This window comes from Lottia gigantea (assembly GCF_000327385.1).
Source record: "Lottia gigantea unplaced genomic scaffold LOTGIsca_40, whole genome shotgun sequence".
NCBI classification, from domain to species: Eukaryota; Metazoa; Mollusca; class Gastropoda; family Lottiidae; genus Lottia; species Lottia gigantea.
In genome coordinates this window covers 1,185,693-1,201,213 of record NW_008709380.1, presented here as the reverse complement: position 1 = coordinate 1,201,213, position 15,521 = coordinate 1,185,693, and the positions used below count along the sequence as shown (strand labels likewise).

Below are 15,521 nucleotides of genomic sequence, written 5' to 3'. Positions count from 1 at the left end.
CTTCTCATGTCTATCTGATTAAATACATCTCTGGATCATCCATTTCATTTTTTTTACTTTATGGGCAATTTAACACATTCTGCTGTTGAAATCATATTTTTTTTAAGCCAAAATTTACATGATGATGCAATTAGCAAACGATGTTTGCAAACTGTAAGATTGAGACCATTCAATGTTCCAAAATTCCTTAGAATTAAACCAAACCAACTAGTTTATTGGTTGAAGTTTTTGAACATACCTTTCTTATGCATGTCTTCAGATCAGAGTTTAGTTCAGTATGGTTGAAAAAGATAAATGCATTATCTGGAACTGTATTTAATCAGAAGTCTACTGATAATCAAAGCATAATTTAATTGTTATAATTGTTTAATTTTGTTTATTGTTTTTTTATATATATTTTTGATACATTGATGTTCTATTACAATGAGAGTTTGTCAAAATTTCAAATTTGATAAAGCATAGTTGCTAGTGGTTATATGGATAATTCAGTATTTAGTATGTGCCATAACTTGTAGTTAGTAGTAAGTAATAAGTTGTGATGAAACAATTTCTGCATATAGATAGGGGCCAAGACAAAATATACATATACATGTTATCCTGAGCTTGCAGTTTCGTATTTACTCACCACAACTATTTGGTTCAATAATAACAGTCCAGCCTTCTAATCTTGTTTCTTTCGCAAGTTTTAGGCTGGTTAAAGTTCTTATTAAATGTTTAATGAAATATCAATGAGGAAGGTCCAATAACGATGTAAAATGAGCCGATACTCAAAATATTTTTTTTTATACTTACAATATTGTATTAAAATTGTGCTTGCCAGAATCATTATTATTAACATTTTACACGCTTTATATTAAAAAATATATTAATTTTAATAAAAATAACAATATATTCTATAACCTTATGTGTGATATTTAAAATCTATAATCCTGATTATGATAGAAGATCATGGTTTAGCAAGATTTTTTCATATGGCTCTACCGTTTATGTTTGTCAAGGCAGATCAAATGTTTAACTGTTTCAACCTCAACATAAAGTTGAACAGAAAATTAAATGTACTACATTGTATTTGAATGTAGGTCTAGTTTTCAGTTGGCAAGGTGGGTAATTTTAAGCCCAGTAGCCTACTTAGAAAACACAATAACTGTGTAAGTTATATCAGAGATAGTGTTACAACTTGAAAGGGCAAAGATAGAAATCTGGCTGGGAATATATTGTCAGATGGCCTAATGCCTAATAAATTCCTAGTATGAAGTTGGCCGACCATAAACCAGTTATAAGACCATGAACAGATATCCATTAACAATTACTTTATACATTGTAATGCTATGATAAAACGTATATCTACATGAGGGAAAGAACGGATGCGCATAATATTCACAATTATACAATACCCGGTAAGTACAAAACGGTCCTGCAATATCACAGGTATAAAAATTCGTCTGCTCTTCTAAACTTGTGAATACAGGGAGATAATTGATAATTTGACTCTTTAGTGTTGAAGAGTAGATAAAGTTGTTGAGATTGTGACTTCATGATTGCAGTGGCCTGTAGGAGGGCAGTCTGACACTGACAGGTAAGTGACAATGATAACAAAGTATGGGAGAGATAAAAGTTTTGCGTTTGAGTTATTTCTAATCAGAAAGTTGTTTTGCATGATATTTTATATTTCCAAATCAGTTGTTATGTTTTCTGTAATGTATTGTTATTGTTAATGTATTTTCTATAGCAGCCTCTACAATACAGTCATTTATTGATTTAGCATCTATTGCTATTGTTCCTGGATATCTATAATGGATAAGCCCTACTGGCCTACTTTATTTTGCATTTTATGTATTAAATTGTGTCCTTAATTGCACAAAGTATACTTTCTCACTGGCAGTAATGCTGTCATAGCGTTGCTTAACTGCAATGTTTCAACTTACGGTACTTGCAGTAGTTCTCAGAACTGTCTCTGTAAAAAGTAGCCAAGCATGAACTGTACTAAACAGTCTTATACTGTCTTAATACAGTTGTCGGTCAATCGAATTTTATTGATTATTTATTTGATTTGTTTGTTATTATGTGAATATTATGTAGAATTTGTATTAACAGAGTAGGCCTACGATTTCTAGTATAAAGTATTGATGAAGTGTGTTTTTATTAAATTCATTAACTAACTCAGCATATAGTCAAGTACAAACTATAACAAGCCAATACACCTTGATTAATGTATCAATTTTCTCTGCCTACTGAACTATTAAGGTGTAAATAATGTCAGCATGGTCCAATTACTTTATATATTTAACAGCTGTATGAATTGATTTTATATCTAATTCAATGTTAAGTGAAGTACATGTTAATATATTTTATTTAGATTGTTTATCCACTGTGTTAAAAATGGGTGAAGCTGTGAAGTGGACAGCGATTGTAGTGACTTGTAGTAATAAATCGTTAACAGAAACTCTGCAACAAGGTCAGTAATAAAAAGTTTGCTACCATTGTTTTAAAGGGATTGTAAAGAGGTTTTTTCTAAACTTAACTTTCTTAACTTCTGTGGTTCTTGTATTTCCACTAAAACTTAGCTATTTGACAACACATTGGCATGGCAAGAGCCACAGACATCTGAATGAAATGTCAAATGTAAAATAGATGCTATCAGTATCCCTGATACAGGTAATAAGTTTATAAAACCACTTTACAATCCATTATTTGATATTATAATTTTCAATATATGTGTATTTTGTATATTTGTAATTAGAAGTTCATCAAGCTAAAGGTTATCTAGATCAAGATGCTATATTATTAACAGTAGAAGATCCTAAAACAGATGTTGGAAGTGGTGGAGCTACTATTAATGCCTTATTAACAGTAACAGAGTTTATTAGTGCTCGTAAAGGATATAGTGTAAGCTATTTATATATAGTGGAACTCAGTTGCCTAAATAATCACTGTACCAAGTGACCTAGTTCAGCTTGGACTATCTAAACTACTTTCATTAGCTGGTTCTTGGCGAAACTCCCTGTTGTTGATTGACATCATGACTTAATGTCACCAGACTTTAACATGCCTTGACCTCTAATTCTTCAATGTTACAATGCAAAATTAACAATTCTCTACTGACCGTGTCACAGAACACTCTTTCGTACAGATGTTACTAATTCATATACAATATAATTTATTTTTTATATTTTCAGGTAATAAATCCTGATGTGTTATCTGATGTCTATATACTTATTTTACACGTGGTAAGGATTCAACTTTCATTTTATAAACGATTCTTCCATAATTCTTAGTCTAACTATTTTAGTTTAACGTATAATTTCATATGATTTATGATATAATTTGGGCTTTACGTATCATATTGTGAATTCCAAATCAAACTCTGATTTACACATGGAAATAATTCATTAGGTCATCTTTCATCATGTTATAATAGAAAAAGCATTTGGTCCCCCCTAAAAAATATTTTGTCCCATTTTATTTCTAACAAAATGACTTTTGTACCTTTTGCCCCAAAATATGTGTTAGAATGCATCTTATCAACTCTTTTTTCAATCAATATATTTCTTGGGGGGAGATCCATTCAGATGCTGTATGGGAGGTTTGTGCTTATGCTCTAATTTTTGATTATTGCCCCTGGCACAGCTTCTGGATACAAGCTGTAGTGGACTAGTTATAATAGAGTACTAATAATTCGTTTATGATTTGTTTCCAGGGGAGACAATATTGCTATGAAACTCTATACAGACCACTAATAACTCTACCAGTAGAATATATAGCTCCAGAATATGATGGTTTGCTTACCAACTTAGATTTCATTATTAGAGTCATAGGTGAAAAGGTAAGGATTTTATCAATTTAAATTGTCATATATTACATGATAATACATTCTTGTCCAGTCATATTTCCTCATTAATTATCTAGACTCTACAATGTTTAACCTATTTTGATAAATGTACCTGGCAATGAGTGTGTTGCATTTATTAGTAATAGAGTTGTTTCTTGTATCTCTATTATGAAAATGATGTAGCTCTTAACTTTCAACTGATTTTCATAAAATTTGCTATAGTGTACCTTTAATAAGAAATTGTATACTGATTTTGCCAAGACTTAGATAAAAGAGCACTTTAATGTTTATATTTTTTCTCACTGTGGAATGCATAAGTGTATACATTGTGGTGTAGGTTACATTTGGTATCCATTTTGTTATTTATGGACCTGGGATTTCTCCTATTTTGATGTTGTATAGTATTATATTATTGATGTTGTATAGATTGAGTATGTATGTATTTTGTAGTTAGCTGTGAAGTCAGGACCAGGTATATGGGTATCTAGTACAGATTTAATCATATCTATGCCTGAACATGTTGGTATGTAACTCACCTTTCTTAGAATAATGCTTAATTTTCACATTTGACACAGGTTACACCACAAGTCATTTAGAGCTTTGTAATCTTAGCATGACATCTTTCGCTTGGTTGCATTCAACAATTGATGGTCTGGGGCTGTCATTGTGTTAAGCATGTGTAGTCATGTGACCTTGGAAAAGCCACCTTTCGTTATTATCCAGTCGACACAGCTGTAAATGGGTAAGGATAATCTGGGAAAGATCAAGTCAAGAGGTTTGGAAATAGACAAGCTAGAAGACAGGATCCTCATGAAACTAAATTATTTTCCTTGTAAAACAAATGGTTGTGCCTTTCTTTTTTGTCTTCTTCTGACATATTCTATTGCTACTCTGTAACCTATGCTAGTTCACATCATTATTGTAAATGCCATATCATAATCCATAAAAATTTTGTTAAAATATCAAATATATCAATACATGATGTTCACTAGCATGGATATGGATTTGAATAGTGATAATTGGATTTTTTTCTTCTTTTTGAACAAGTCTTGTGTATATAGAAAGTGATTATATATCTTTGCCTCTATTATAGATATTCCATGGAAAGACTGTCAGGTGGCAGCTATTACTGTACCAGTTTCTCTCAAGATGTGTAAGAAACATGGTGTCTATAAGCTGGATGAAAATGTACGTATTTAATGTTAAAGGATACCAACTTTTAAAACAAAAAGCAATTCTTACAATAGTTATAAGTTTGCAATAATTGATTTAGTATTTAATGACAATAATTATGTATGTATTTTACTATTATTTGATATCTACAATGTTTATTATAGGGAATCGTGCAAAATATCTCTTATCAAAAAAGTGCTGATGAATTGGGTGAATATCAACGGAGAGATGGAACAGTTCCAATTGTAAGTAAAGTATATTAAGATAGATATTGCTGACAATTTACTGACTAAGACTTTTAAGTTTTCAGAGTTTTTGGCAATTGCATCAGAATTTTTCTTAATCAGGATTTGAACCATGTCACCTAATCACATTGCAGACAACAATCCAACTCGCTACCAATTGAGCTATTTTGCTGCCACGATTTCCAGGATAAGGAGGTATTGTTTATAACATTATCTGTAATTACAGGTGTGTGGTATTATCTATCTCAAGAGAGAAGTAGCAGAGAAGTTATTATCATTCTATTTTAAACCTCCATTAGATGGTTGTTGTTATATGGGTTTAGATAGCGGACAACCTCCATTACAGGTATAGCATTTAACACATTAGTACAAAACATACCAATGATTGCTCTACTATGTCAAATGAAATGTGATTTTGGTCTAATTCCTTTTTCATTTCTTTGATTTTCAGCTATCTTTATTCTTTGATTTATTACTACCAATGTCTACTGAAATATCAGAACAGGATTTTGTGTCTGGTGCCAGGAGTTCCAGTTTTGGTCGACCATCTAGCCTAGTGAATGAAGAAGCAGTAAACATGAGAACAGCTAGGAGGCTGATATGGAAAGAATTAAATGGATTTAGAGTACAGAGTTGTAAGTGTTGATACACTTTTTCTTAAACACTATATAATTTTTCATGCTTGTAGCTTATGAGGACAGGATTATAGTAGTCTTGTGTTCTAATCTTGGTATTTGGAAATTTGACGTATATGGATAATCCCCATAGAATATCCTTAATCATTTGGTTAACTACTCTACAGAATAGCAGTTTTGTCTTTTGCTCTCCAAATAACAAAATTCAACAAAGACTGCTGTATAGTTGCATGTTATCATTCCTGGCAATGCATATGTCTATTCTAGGTATGATAGAAGAAGGAACATTTAACTATTTACCAGAACTAGCTGTCGATCATAAACGTCTGCTACAAGATTCACCATTTAAAGAATATAACTTTAAAAATATTGAATGGAAAAATGTTGTCCATTCTTATATAAAGGTAATTATTTTGTCTGATTCTCTTCATTAAATATTATGAAAAGAAATACGCTACTTTGATATGCTATATTATTAACGTGAACATGTCAAATAAGGTGTGGAAGTCAGAGACTGGCTTTTGTTTTTTTTAACTGAAACTGAAATGTGGTTTTTTGTTTTGAATTTTTCAATACAAATGTATTATCTTGCTGATATTTTCTATATTTCAGCCTACATGTAATATTCATGAAGAAAGTACAATAATTAACAGTAAAATCACAGGGAAAGTTAAGATTGATAAAAAGGCAGTGATATCACATTCTAGTATAACAGGTTATGTTAATATTGGTAGAGATTCTGTCCTCGCTGGTGTTAATATTGATAAGATAAAGGTTTGTATTAAAGGCCGACTGATGTATTCTACGCATACCATATATTTGTGTGTATTATACTCATTTTTTACACCTTTGAAAACTGAGTGTGTTTGCTTTTTAATATTAAAAGAAATTTTCCGGTATGAACATAATGCATATTGATACAACTTTTGAAACATGATAATCTTAAAGGATAGAAAATGAGGCACTTTTATGGTGTTGGAATCCATTATTATGTTTCATATTAATCTATTATCAGCTATTGCTTTATTTCTCAATTTTGTTCGTATACGGTCTCCTTTGGAAAACCATTTAAACTGAAATATTTCATTTGCTTTATATTTTGTAGAAAGTACCAGTAGTAGATATTGGTGAAGATATTATGATCCAAGGTTATCATATTAAACTAAAAACATTATCATTGAAACAACATGTTATTACTGTACATGGTAGATTTGATGATATTAGAGTAAGTGAATATAGTCAGATATTATATATATTTTACACTTATTTAGTACCTCATACAGGTATTAAAAAAAAGCTTTTTATATGAGTATCAGATTCATTCATAGCTTCCATGTGTACCAACAGATGTTTGACAGTCAGTGGTTCCTGTAAATGGTCTGTCATAAAATGCTGGTTATAGAATATGGCCTAGTTTAGTTAATTATATGTGCATATAATGTTTTATCTTGAAGACACCATCATGGAAGAGTACTAGTACCATATGTAATGAAACATGGATGTTATTTTTGAATAGAACTGGTATATTACGAGAAGATCTCTGGGGAACAGAAGTGGTAGGTTATCATATTGATCTAGTATTTTAACATAAACATTTAGTCTCCTTCTTAGTCGAGCAAGAGTTGATGGAGAAATAATGTATTGTTGCATTTGTGAATGTCTAATGAGAGCCAAAAACTGAATTTGATTGAATTATGGCAATATGGTGGCACTTTTAAACCATACAGTAGCATTCCTGGTTGGCATGATTTCTTGTATTCATCACTCCAGATAGTGAGAGTCAGGTGGCGCTCCAACCGGAGTCACCCATAGTAATGTAATGTTCACCAAACAAGAAAACCCCGTAGATTTGTGATTTCAGTGTTCATGCTATTTTTAAGCTAACCTGCATGATAAAAGCTGAATTTTTTGACTGTTTTGTAGGAGAATGATGATCAGACTATCTATACGGCTAAACTCTACCCAGTATTTCATGCTACACATTCAGTAGGATTAGAAGATATACTCTGGTTACAAGGTACTCTAGATGATGATGATGGAAAATCTATATTAAATAGGTAATTCTTTCATATTTTATTGCCTCAGCAGTAAAAATAGTATGACGAAATTCTCTACCAAACCCAGTGGTTTATATGGATTTATATACAAATATCAAAATAGGCATCTGATAGTTAGATAGAAATTAAAAAATTGTAACAACATATTATGCTAACACAATAAGGCAAACTGTAAATAATAAATTGCAGATTTTATTGTCCAGACAAGGTTCATATCATAAACAGTCACAGGTTTTTTGTTGGTTTTCTTGAGGGTAAAAAGTGCGGTATATATTCACAATTATATGGTTTGTAATTGACAAGAGCTTATTGAGGATTTTGACACATTTTTGGTATAAAATACATTCTGCTCAAACTATGCTTGTATTTAGTTGTTCACTTTATATTTGTATGAGAAAATGATGTAAATCATGAGATCACGTTCCAGAACTTTCAACTAAGTTACCCGCAATTGTAATATTACAGGTGGAGATCATCATGGAGGTTAAGTTTTAAAGAATTAATTCAATTTACTGATTATGGTGCTGAATTAGAATGGAGAAAGTATGATCATTTGTATTTTATAAGGACATATCTTCACGGACTACAATGTTATAATGTTAATAATAATTCTGTAGAAAAGTATATGACAATTTTGTGAATCTGTGAGTTTTGTTAAACAGATTTTATACTCACAAAATAATATGGTATGGTATGGTATAATAAGTAATTGTTGATTTCTCTGATTGGTGTAAGAAATTAGGACTAAAGGGCAAAAATTCTCTCAATATTTTTTTTTGTATAATTTGTATAATTAATGCCAACTTTAATTTCAGAAATTTATTCTACACTGTAAGTGAACATGAAATAGAGCAGGCTATGTTATCACAAGAACATAAAGGATTTTATAAAGTATATAACAGTGCTAGTAAAGAAGGGTTTGCTCAGAATATACTAGAAAAGTTAGATAGAAGTAAGTTACCATTTATATTTTTCTTAGATTTGATTGTTAGATATCCTTGCATATTTGATATGTTAATGTTTTTGAAGCTTTTGTTGCATGCTTTATAAGAGTTTTATAATGCAGTTTGTTTAATGCCATGCTGTTTTCTCATGCTTGAGTGAGGTTGGCATTTTATTCCACATTGCTCAGAAAGAAGGTAACTTCTTCTGTATACAGTACACAGTGTACTAATGATGTAGAGGTTAATATCAATGTATTATTATTATTATTATTTTATTAGTGCTTTTAAATACATTATCAGATGGTAAGTGTAGAAATGTCTCATGTATTTCACTTGAATCAACAATACTGTGTTACATTTCATTCTTAAAGATATTCTTGTCTGTAGATAGACCATGAAAAGCTTTTTGTCTTTGACACATGCTTAACGTAATGTATACCCTCAATGTATCTCTTAAGTCAACTTATTTCAAATCTGAAATATGGTTATGAAAAGAATAAGTAGGAAATTTCATATCTCGTTCTAATTTGTAGCACATATTTGATTTTAATTCTATTGGTCAATGCACATCAATAAAAAATGTAGTTAGATATTTTGTTATCTAGGATATACATATTTGCTTTGTAGATGTAGACTCATTTTGAATTTCATTTTGGTAGTGAAAGCACCAATTTCTAAAGTAGGGTAAAACATAGCATGAATGATCTGTTCACATTGTGATTCACTAAAGTGATTTATAGTTGATATTTATTTATATTGATGATTCCTTTCTTTGATGTTGGAACTCTTTAATTTGATGTTGTGACTCTTTGATTTGATTTTGTGACTCTTGGATTTGATGTTGTGACTCTTTGATGTGAATACTCTTTAATTTGATGTTGTGACTCTTTGATTTGATTTTGTGACTCTTTAATTTGATGTTGTGACTCTTTAATTTGATGTTGTGACTCTTTGATTTGATGTTGTGACTCTTTGATTTGATTTTGTGACTCTTGGATTTGATGTTGTGACTCTTTGATGTGAATACTCTTTAATTTGATGTTGTGACTCTTTGATTTGATTTTGTGACTCTTTAATTTGATGTTATGACTCTTTAATTTGATGTTGTGACTCTTTGATTTGATGTTGTGACTCTTTGATTTGATTTTGTGACTCTTGGATTTGATGTTGTGACTCTTTGATGTGAATACTCTTTAATTTGATGTTCAGTTGTGGTGCTTGTTAAATTTGATGTTATGACTCTATTTAATTCTTTTTTTTGACGTTGTGGCCTTACTTTTATGTGAATACTCTTTATTTGATGTTGTGAGAATTTAATTTCATGTTATTATTTTGAATAATTCTTTTCTTACTGTATTTTCATATTGATATTTTGTTTTTTTATAGTTAAAATAGATAAATAGATACCATGCTATGTTAAAATCAATTGGTTACATATGATAGTTTTGTATGGACTTCTAAACTACATAGAGTGGATAAATGAAAAAGTATTATTGTGACCTGGATTCAAAACTACATATAATATCCTTTATGTCTAACACAGTGCTAAATCAAAAATATGAATGCAAATAATTTGATTAGATTTTGTGACAATGATTTTCAATGAAATCGACAGCAATCACATTTCTTTTTAGTGGCTAGTGAGACAGCAAGTCCTGGTGTAGCAGCTAGATCATTAGCTAATGTTGCTGATATATTGAGTTGTTTAGCTGGTAAAAAAGGAGGTTTACGTAGTGGACCAGCAGCTAATATCAGCTGGAAGAAAGCTTTTCACTTACTAGAGGTACAAATACATTTAACATAATAAGATTTTTGGCATATATAAAACAAATTACATTGTTTCAGCATAGCATTAAGGACTGCAAAGCACAAGTTATGATTCCCTCAATATTGCAATATTCAATCCAAATTTTGTTAATTTAATTGCTTAATTTTGAATTAACAGAATAATGATTTGATTGGTGGTGTTGCTGCTCTAGCTAAAGAGAGAGGTAAATGGTTACATAGACCAGATCTGTTAGTTCGAGCAGCACGACATTATGAAGGAGCAGCTCAGATATTGATACGTAAAGCTGTCATGACAGCAAAAGAGGTACTTGTGTTTATTAGCTATGAAAAATCTCGCACCATACAACATAAATTGTTTTCATGAGGTTAAATTTCGATAGGTATTCCACTTTTCTACTTCTCCTCTTTTTTGATTAATTCTGAAAACTCTAGGCAGTTGCATTGAGGTAAATTTGGTGGGCTTTTAGTGATAAATTTCAGGTTCCAGACTAAGTAGAGTTATTTAACAATTACAGCCAACTGTAGCCTTTATCTCACATAGCTTTCTTTTATGGTGTCATGCAACTACAAGGTTTTTATGTTATCTTCTCCCAACTGAGTCAAGAAACCTTTTAAAAAATCCATTACAACTTGAATGTTGGAACATGCAAGTTATATACTTGTATTTATCCTAATAAAAGTAATGATCAGTGGTGTTTTGCGAGGAGAGGTTTAGTCCCCCATGACAATTCTATGGCTCCAACTCGGCCACCTCATTTGATGAATCATAGAATCACCACAGTAATTATTGTCTATATTGTAGTATATACACCTAGAGAATATAGAACAACCAGCAATAGGACAGTGGGTCAGAGCTGATTGTCCAGCTAGAATAGATTTAGCAGGAGGGTGGTCTGATACACCTCCTATAACTTATGAACATGGTGGAGCAGTAACAATGGCTGCCTTGTTGATTAATGGAAAGGTATAGTAATATATTTATCTGCTGTCAGTAATATTTGCATGAGGGTAGAAAACTTAATCCTGATAAATGATTTTGATTTCAGATTTCAATGGGTCAAAATTGATATCTAATCCAAATTGGAATTATTATTACATTTGAAACATCTATCTTCCGCTTCATATAAGAAATCAGATACAGCTTTATAATAAACATGAATTTGAATTCTCAAACTTAGCCAATAAAAGTATAATATTCATCATTGATCTTACCTGGTGTCATAACTATACAGCAGAATCTCTATTTAATCTGATAACTCGTGATTATTTTCTGTTATTGTAGAGACCAATCGGTGCAAGAGTAAGAAGACTTGCGGAGTAAGTGTTTATATTTGTATTTGCCTGTAATGCAAGAATTTCCACCATTTATATAGATTGTAACAATACGATTATTTTTCTAGTGTACACTTGTGTTTCTTGTGGTCAACCAAATATTGAAAAAACTTTAACTTATAATTCATTTTGAATAGCTGTCTTTCAAATTAAAGCTCTTTTGGAATATATATCTTTGTAGGCCAATATTAAAGTTAAATATAGTTGGTAATCAAGGTGAAACAATGACAGTAATATGTTCTGAATTGAGTGATATGGAGGGTTATTGTCAACCCCATTCTCCAGGTACAGTTATCATTCTTTTCTTTAAATAGGGGTCATATTTACTAACATTGATGGAAAAATTATCGCTCCCCTTTGTTGATCTGGCTGTAAAGAGACCCTTATACAGATATTTCTGTAATCAAAACCAGCTGAATGATGGTTTCCACAATATATAGCTATTTATTTATGTAAAATATAGATTCAACTACATTTGTATAAAAAACAAAACCCTTTTACTACAGTTGAGCAATGATATATTTGCAATTCGGGAAAGATTCAAAACAAACACACAAGCAGGCTACTTTTTTCAGTTAACTTTAAAAAATAGTAATAAATGCTATGTAGACTAAATAGTACCTGGATCTGCAAAAAGGCTATAAATTAATTATTTCCAATAGGTGCATTATTAAAAGCTGCCTTTATCTGTGCTGATGTGATACAACTGCCATCAGACCTGACCTTAAAGGAACAATTAGAGAAGAATTATGGTGGAGGTTTTGAGATAGAATCCTGGTCTAACTTGCCACAGGGTTCAGGACTAGGTACCAGTAGTATATTATCAGGAAGTGTATTGGCAGCACTGTTAAGAGCTGCAGGAAAAACAACAACTGCTGAAAGTCTTATACATGCAGTAAGTGATAAGATTAAGAATCACAGTCATGTTTGTGGTGCTGCTAATAATCAATTAGCCTTTGGAAGGGTTTATCATTTAAGAGGTTGCAAAGTGATTTTCTAGTTCTTCATGTGTATTGGGAATATTTTTGGAAATACATTGATGATTTTAAAGTAATCAGAAAGAGTTTTTCAATTCTCTGCTGGTGTATTTAAGCATTCTATTTGTATCATTCTAATTTTCTGTTGGATGTCTGTAGTTCCTGCAATTTCAGAAAAACTTGAATAGATTATGACTCAACTATGCAGTCATCTTTATAATTGAATTTCATACTTTCTTTCTAGATATTATATTTAGAACAGTTATTGACAACTGGTGGAGGTTGGCAGGATCAAGTTGGTGGACTAATGGGAGGATTTAATTATGCTCACTCTCCTGCTAAATTACCTTTAGAAGTTCTGACTGAAAAACTCAATGTTTCTCCAGATACTGTAGCTTCCTTTAATAAAAGATTGGCTTTAATATATACTGGAAAAACAAGACTAGCTAGAAACTTACTACAGGTCTGTTATGACTGGATGCCAATAATATGAATTAATAATATTATGATATCAAATAAATTAAATTTCGTCATAAAGTTGTGATTCTTCAATTGTAGTGAGTTTTCAAACAAGATATTTATACATTAAAAAAGCATGGTCCTTTTGTTATTGTATTTTACAAATTTATGTGTGCCATGTCAGAAATTTGTTGAATATTTTGATATTTGTACTGTAGGATGTTATTAGAAATTGGTATGCTAGAAATCCCTATATAGTTCAAACTGAAGATAATTTAGTCGTCAGTGCTGGTAAATGTAAAGATGCTCTGTTAAAAGGTATGGGTTGTAAATATTACAAATCTAGGCATAAATAGGCTATTAAAGGGAGGTAATATGTTATCCCCCTTTGACCACAATATAATTAAGTATGAGATTAACATGAATGATACATTTTCGAAATTTTGTTAGGTAAACTCCTTTTTTTGACATTTTGGAAAAAAAATGAAAGATTATGAAATTTTAATCTGATCTGAATATAAATTGATGTTTAGGTGAAATAAATGTGGTGGGTAAAATATTAGATGAATATTGGGAATTAAAGAAGAGAATGGCACCAGGCGGTGAACCAGAATTGATAACAAAGTTAATTGAAGAGTTACGTCCCCTGATTCATGGTGCTACACTAGCAGGGGCTGGCGGGGGTGGGTTTATGTTTGTTTTGATGAGAGAAGATAATTGTCAAGATTTGATTCTTAAAATTTTATCGAAAAAGGTTTGTTGGATAGTTTTTTTTTATTATAATTCACTATGCCGTGTTTACTTGTGGAACATTGAAATGTTTAAAAAATGCATTCCTTTAGAGTTATTCTACATGCTACTGTGCTTAAGAGATAAATGCCAAATATTTGTGCTCATGCTCTTATGATTCACAGCATAGACACAAACAGTTCACTTTATTTTTGGGAATAGTAGAGTTCATTTTTAGGTGGTAAGTCTAATGGACAGAATAAGTCTACCTTGTTTAATTTCGATTTTGTTTAATTGTTCCAAAAAAGATATAAGATGAAGTTCATAATAGCTTTACCCTGTGAAGTTGATAAAACCTTTTTCCCCATTATTTATATACATATTTCAGTGTTATGAAGAGGTAGAGTTATATCAAGCAGAATTAGATGATAAAGGTTTAGTTGTCTACCTAGAAACACAAGAATCATAAAGTTTATCATATTTTCATCAAATTGTTTGTGGTTTTACATTACAAGGAGGTTAATCAATTTAAGTGTGCTTATTTGTTTTGTTTTTTTAATTAAAAGAATCAAAAAACCCAAGAAGATATTATTTGATTTGGCATCTGGTGTATAAATCCAATGCACATATTTTTATAAACTATGCTTAATAATAGATGAGATGGTTTAGTGTTAATCATAATGGTAATGCATTCAACAAATTTCCAATATGCCTAAATGCATAGTTTTTTAGATGTTACCAAGCTACAAAAATGTTTGAAATGGTCCAGTTTTTTTTTTTTTTTATCATTTTTATGTTATTAATACATTCTCCAGAATTTTGATTGTATATCTATATAGCTAGACTAAGACAGTGATTTACATTGTTCAAATGGACACAAAAGAAAAATTATATAGTAAGCCTTAACTTTTGTTAAAATATAGAACTGATATTTTTTTTATGTTTTTTGTATCTGTTATGTTGATTGTACAACTTATTTTTGTTTATCCAATTAAACTGGGAAAAGTGGCAACAAATACCTTTTTTACATTCATATTGTGATTCAAGTTTAGAAATATAGTCTCATAGTAACCCTCATGCTAATAACAAAGAAATGCAGAAATTCAATCCTCTAGGGAATGCTCTAGGCTCAAGAAAGTGTTCTCAATTAATAGGATAATGATAGTGGCTGTGATTTCATGTTAGATTTATATATGGACATAGATTCACATTGTCTGATTGATTCTGGTAATGTACTCCAAATAATTGATGCACTATATTGATATATTGTACTTGGGAAAAATTAAAACAGAGCCTGAAACATGTTGTTACTTACTATTTTAACAGTAAAAAATATGTTGTTATTGTACTGTA

The 15,521-nt window shown here is 30.7% G+C and overlaps 1 protein-coding gene across 1 annotated transcript; it reads left to right on the top strand.

Annotated features, from left to right (window-relative positions):
• Positions 1-2,358: 2,358 nt before the first annotated feature.
• LOTGIDRAFT_217536 (hypothetical protein) lies at positions 2,359-14,346 on the top strand (the record flags this gene model as incomplete). Its single annotated transcript, XM_009060015.1, has 25 exons — positions 2,359-2,455; positions 2,735-2,886; positions 3,177-3,227; positions 3,698-3,823; positions 4,280-4,352; positions 4,923-5,017; positions 5,167-5,247; positions 5,474-5,593; positions 5,699-5,882; positions 6,150-6,286; positions 6,495-6,660; positions 7,031-7,107; positions 7,337-7,438; positions 7,806-7,939; positions 8,405-8,482; positions 8,755-8,891; positions 10,518-10,666; positions 10,829-10,975; positions 11,474-11,635; positions 11,954-11,988; positions 12,185-12,288; positions 12,666-12,898; positions 13,225-13,443; positions 13,658-13,757; positions 13,973-14,346. The coding sequence occupies exons 1-25, from the start codon at positions 2,380-2,382 to the stop codon at positions 14,344-14,346; spliced, it is 3,312 nt and encodes a 1,103-aa protein (XP_009058263.1). The 5' UTR covers positions 2,359-2,379.
• Between the last annotated feature and the right edge of the window lie 1,175 nt (positions 14,347-15,521).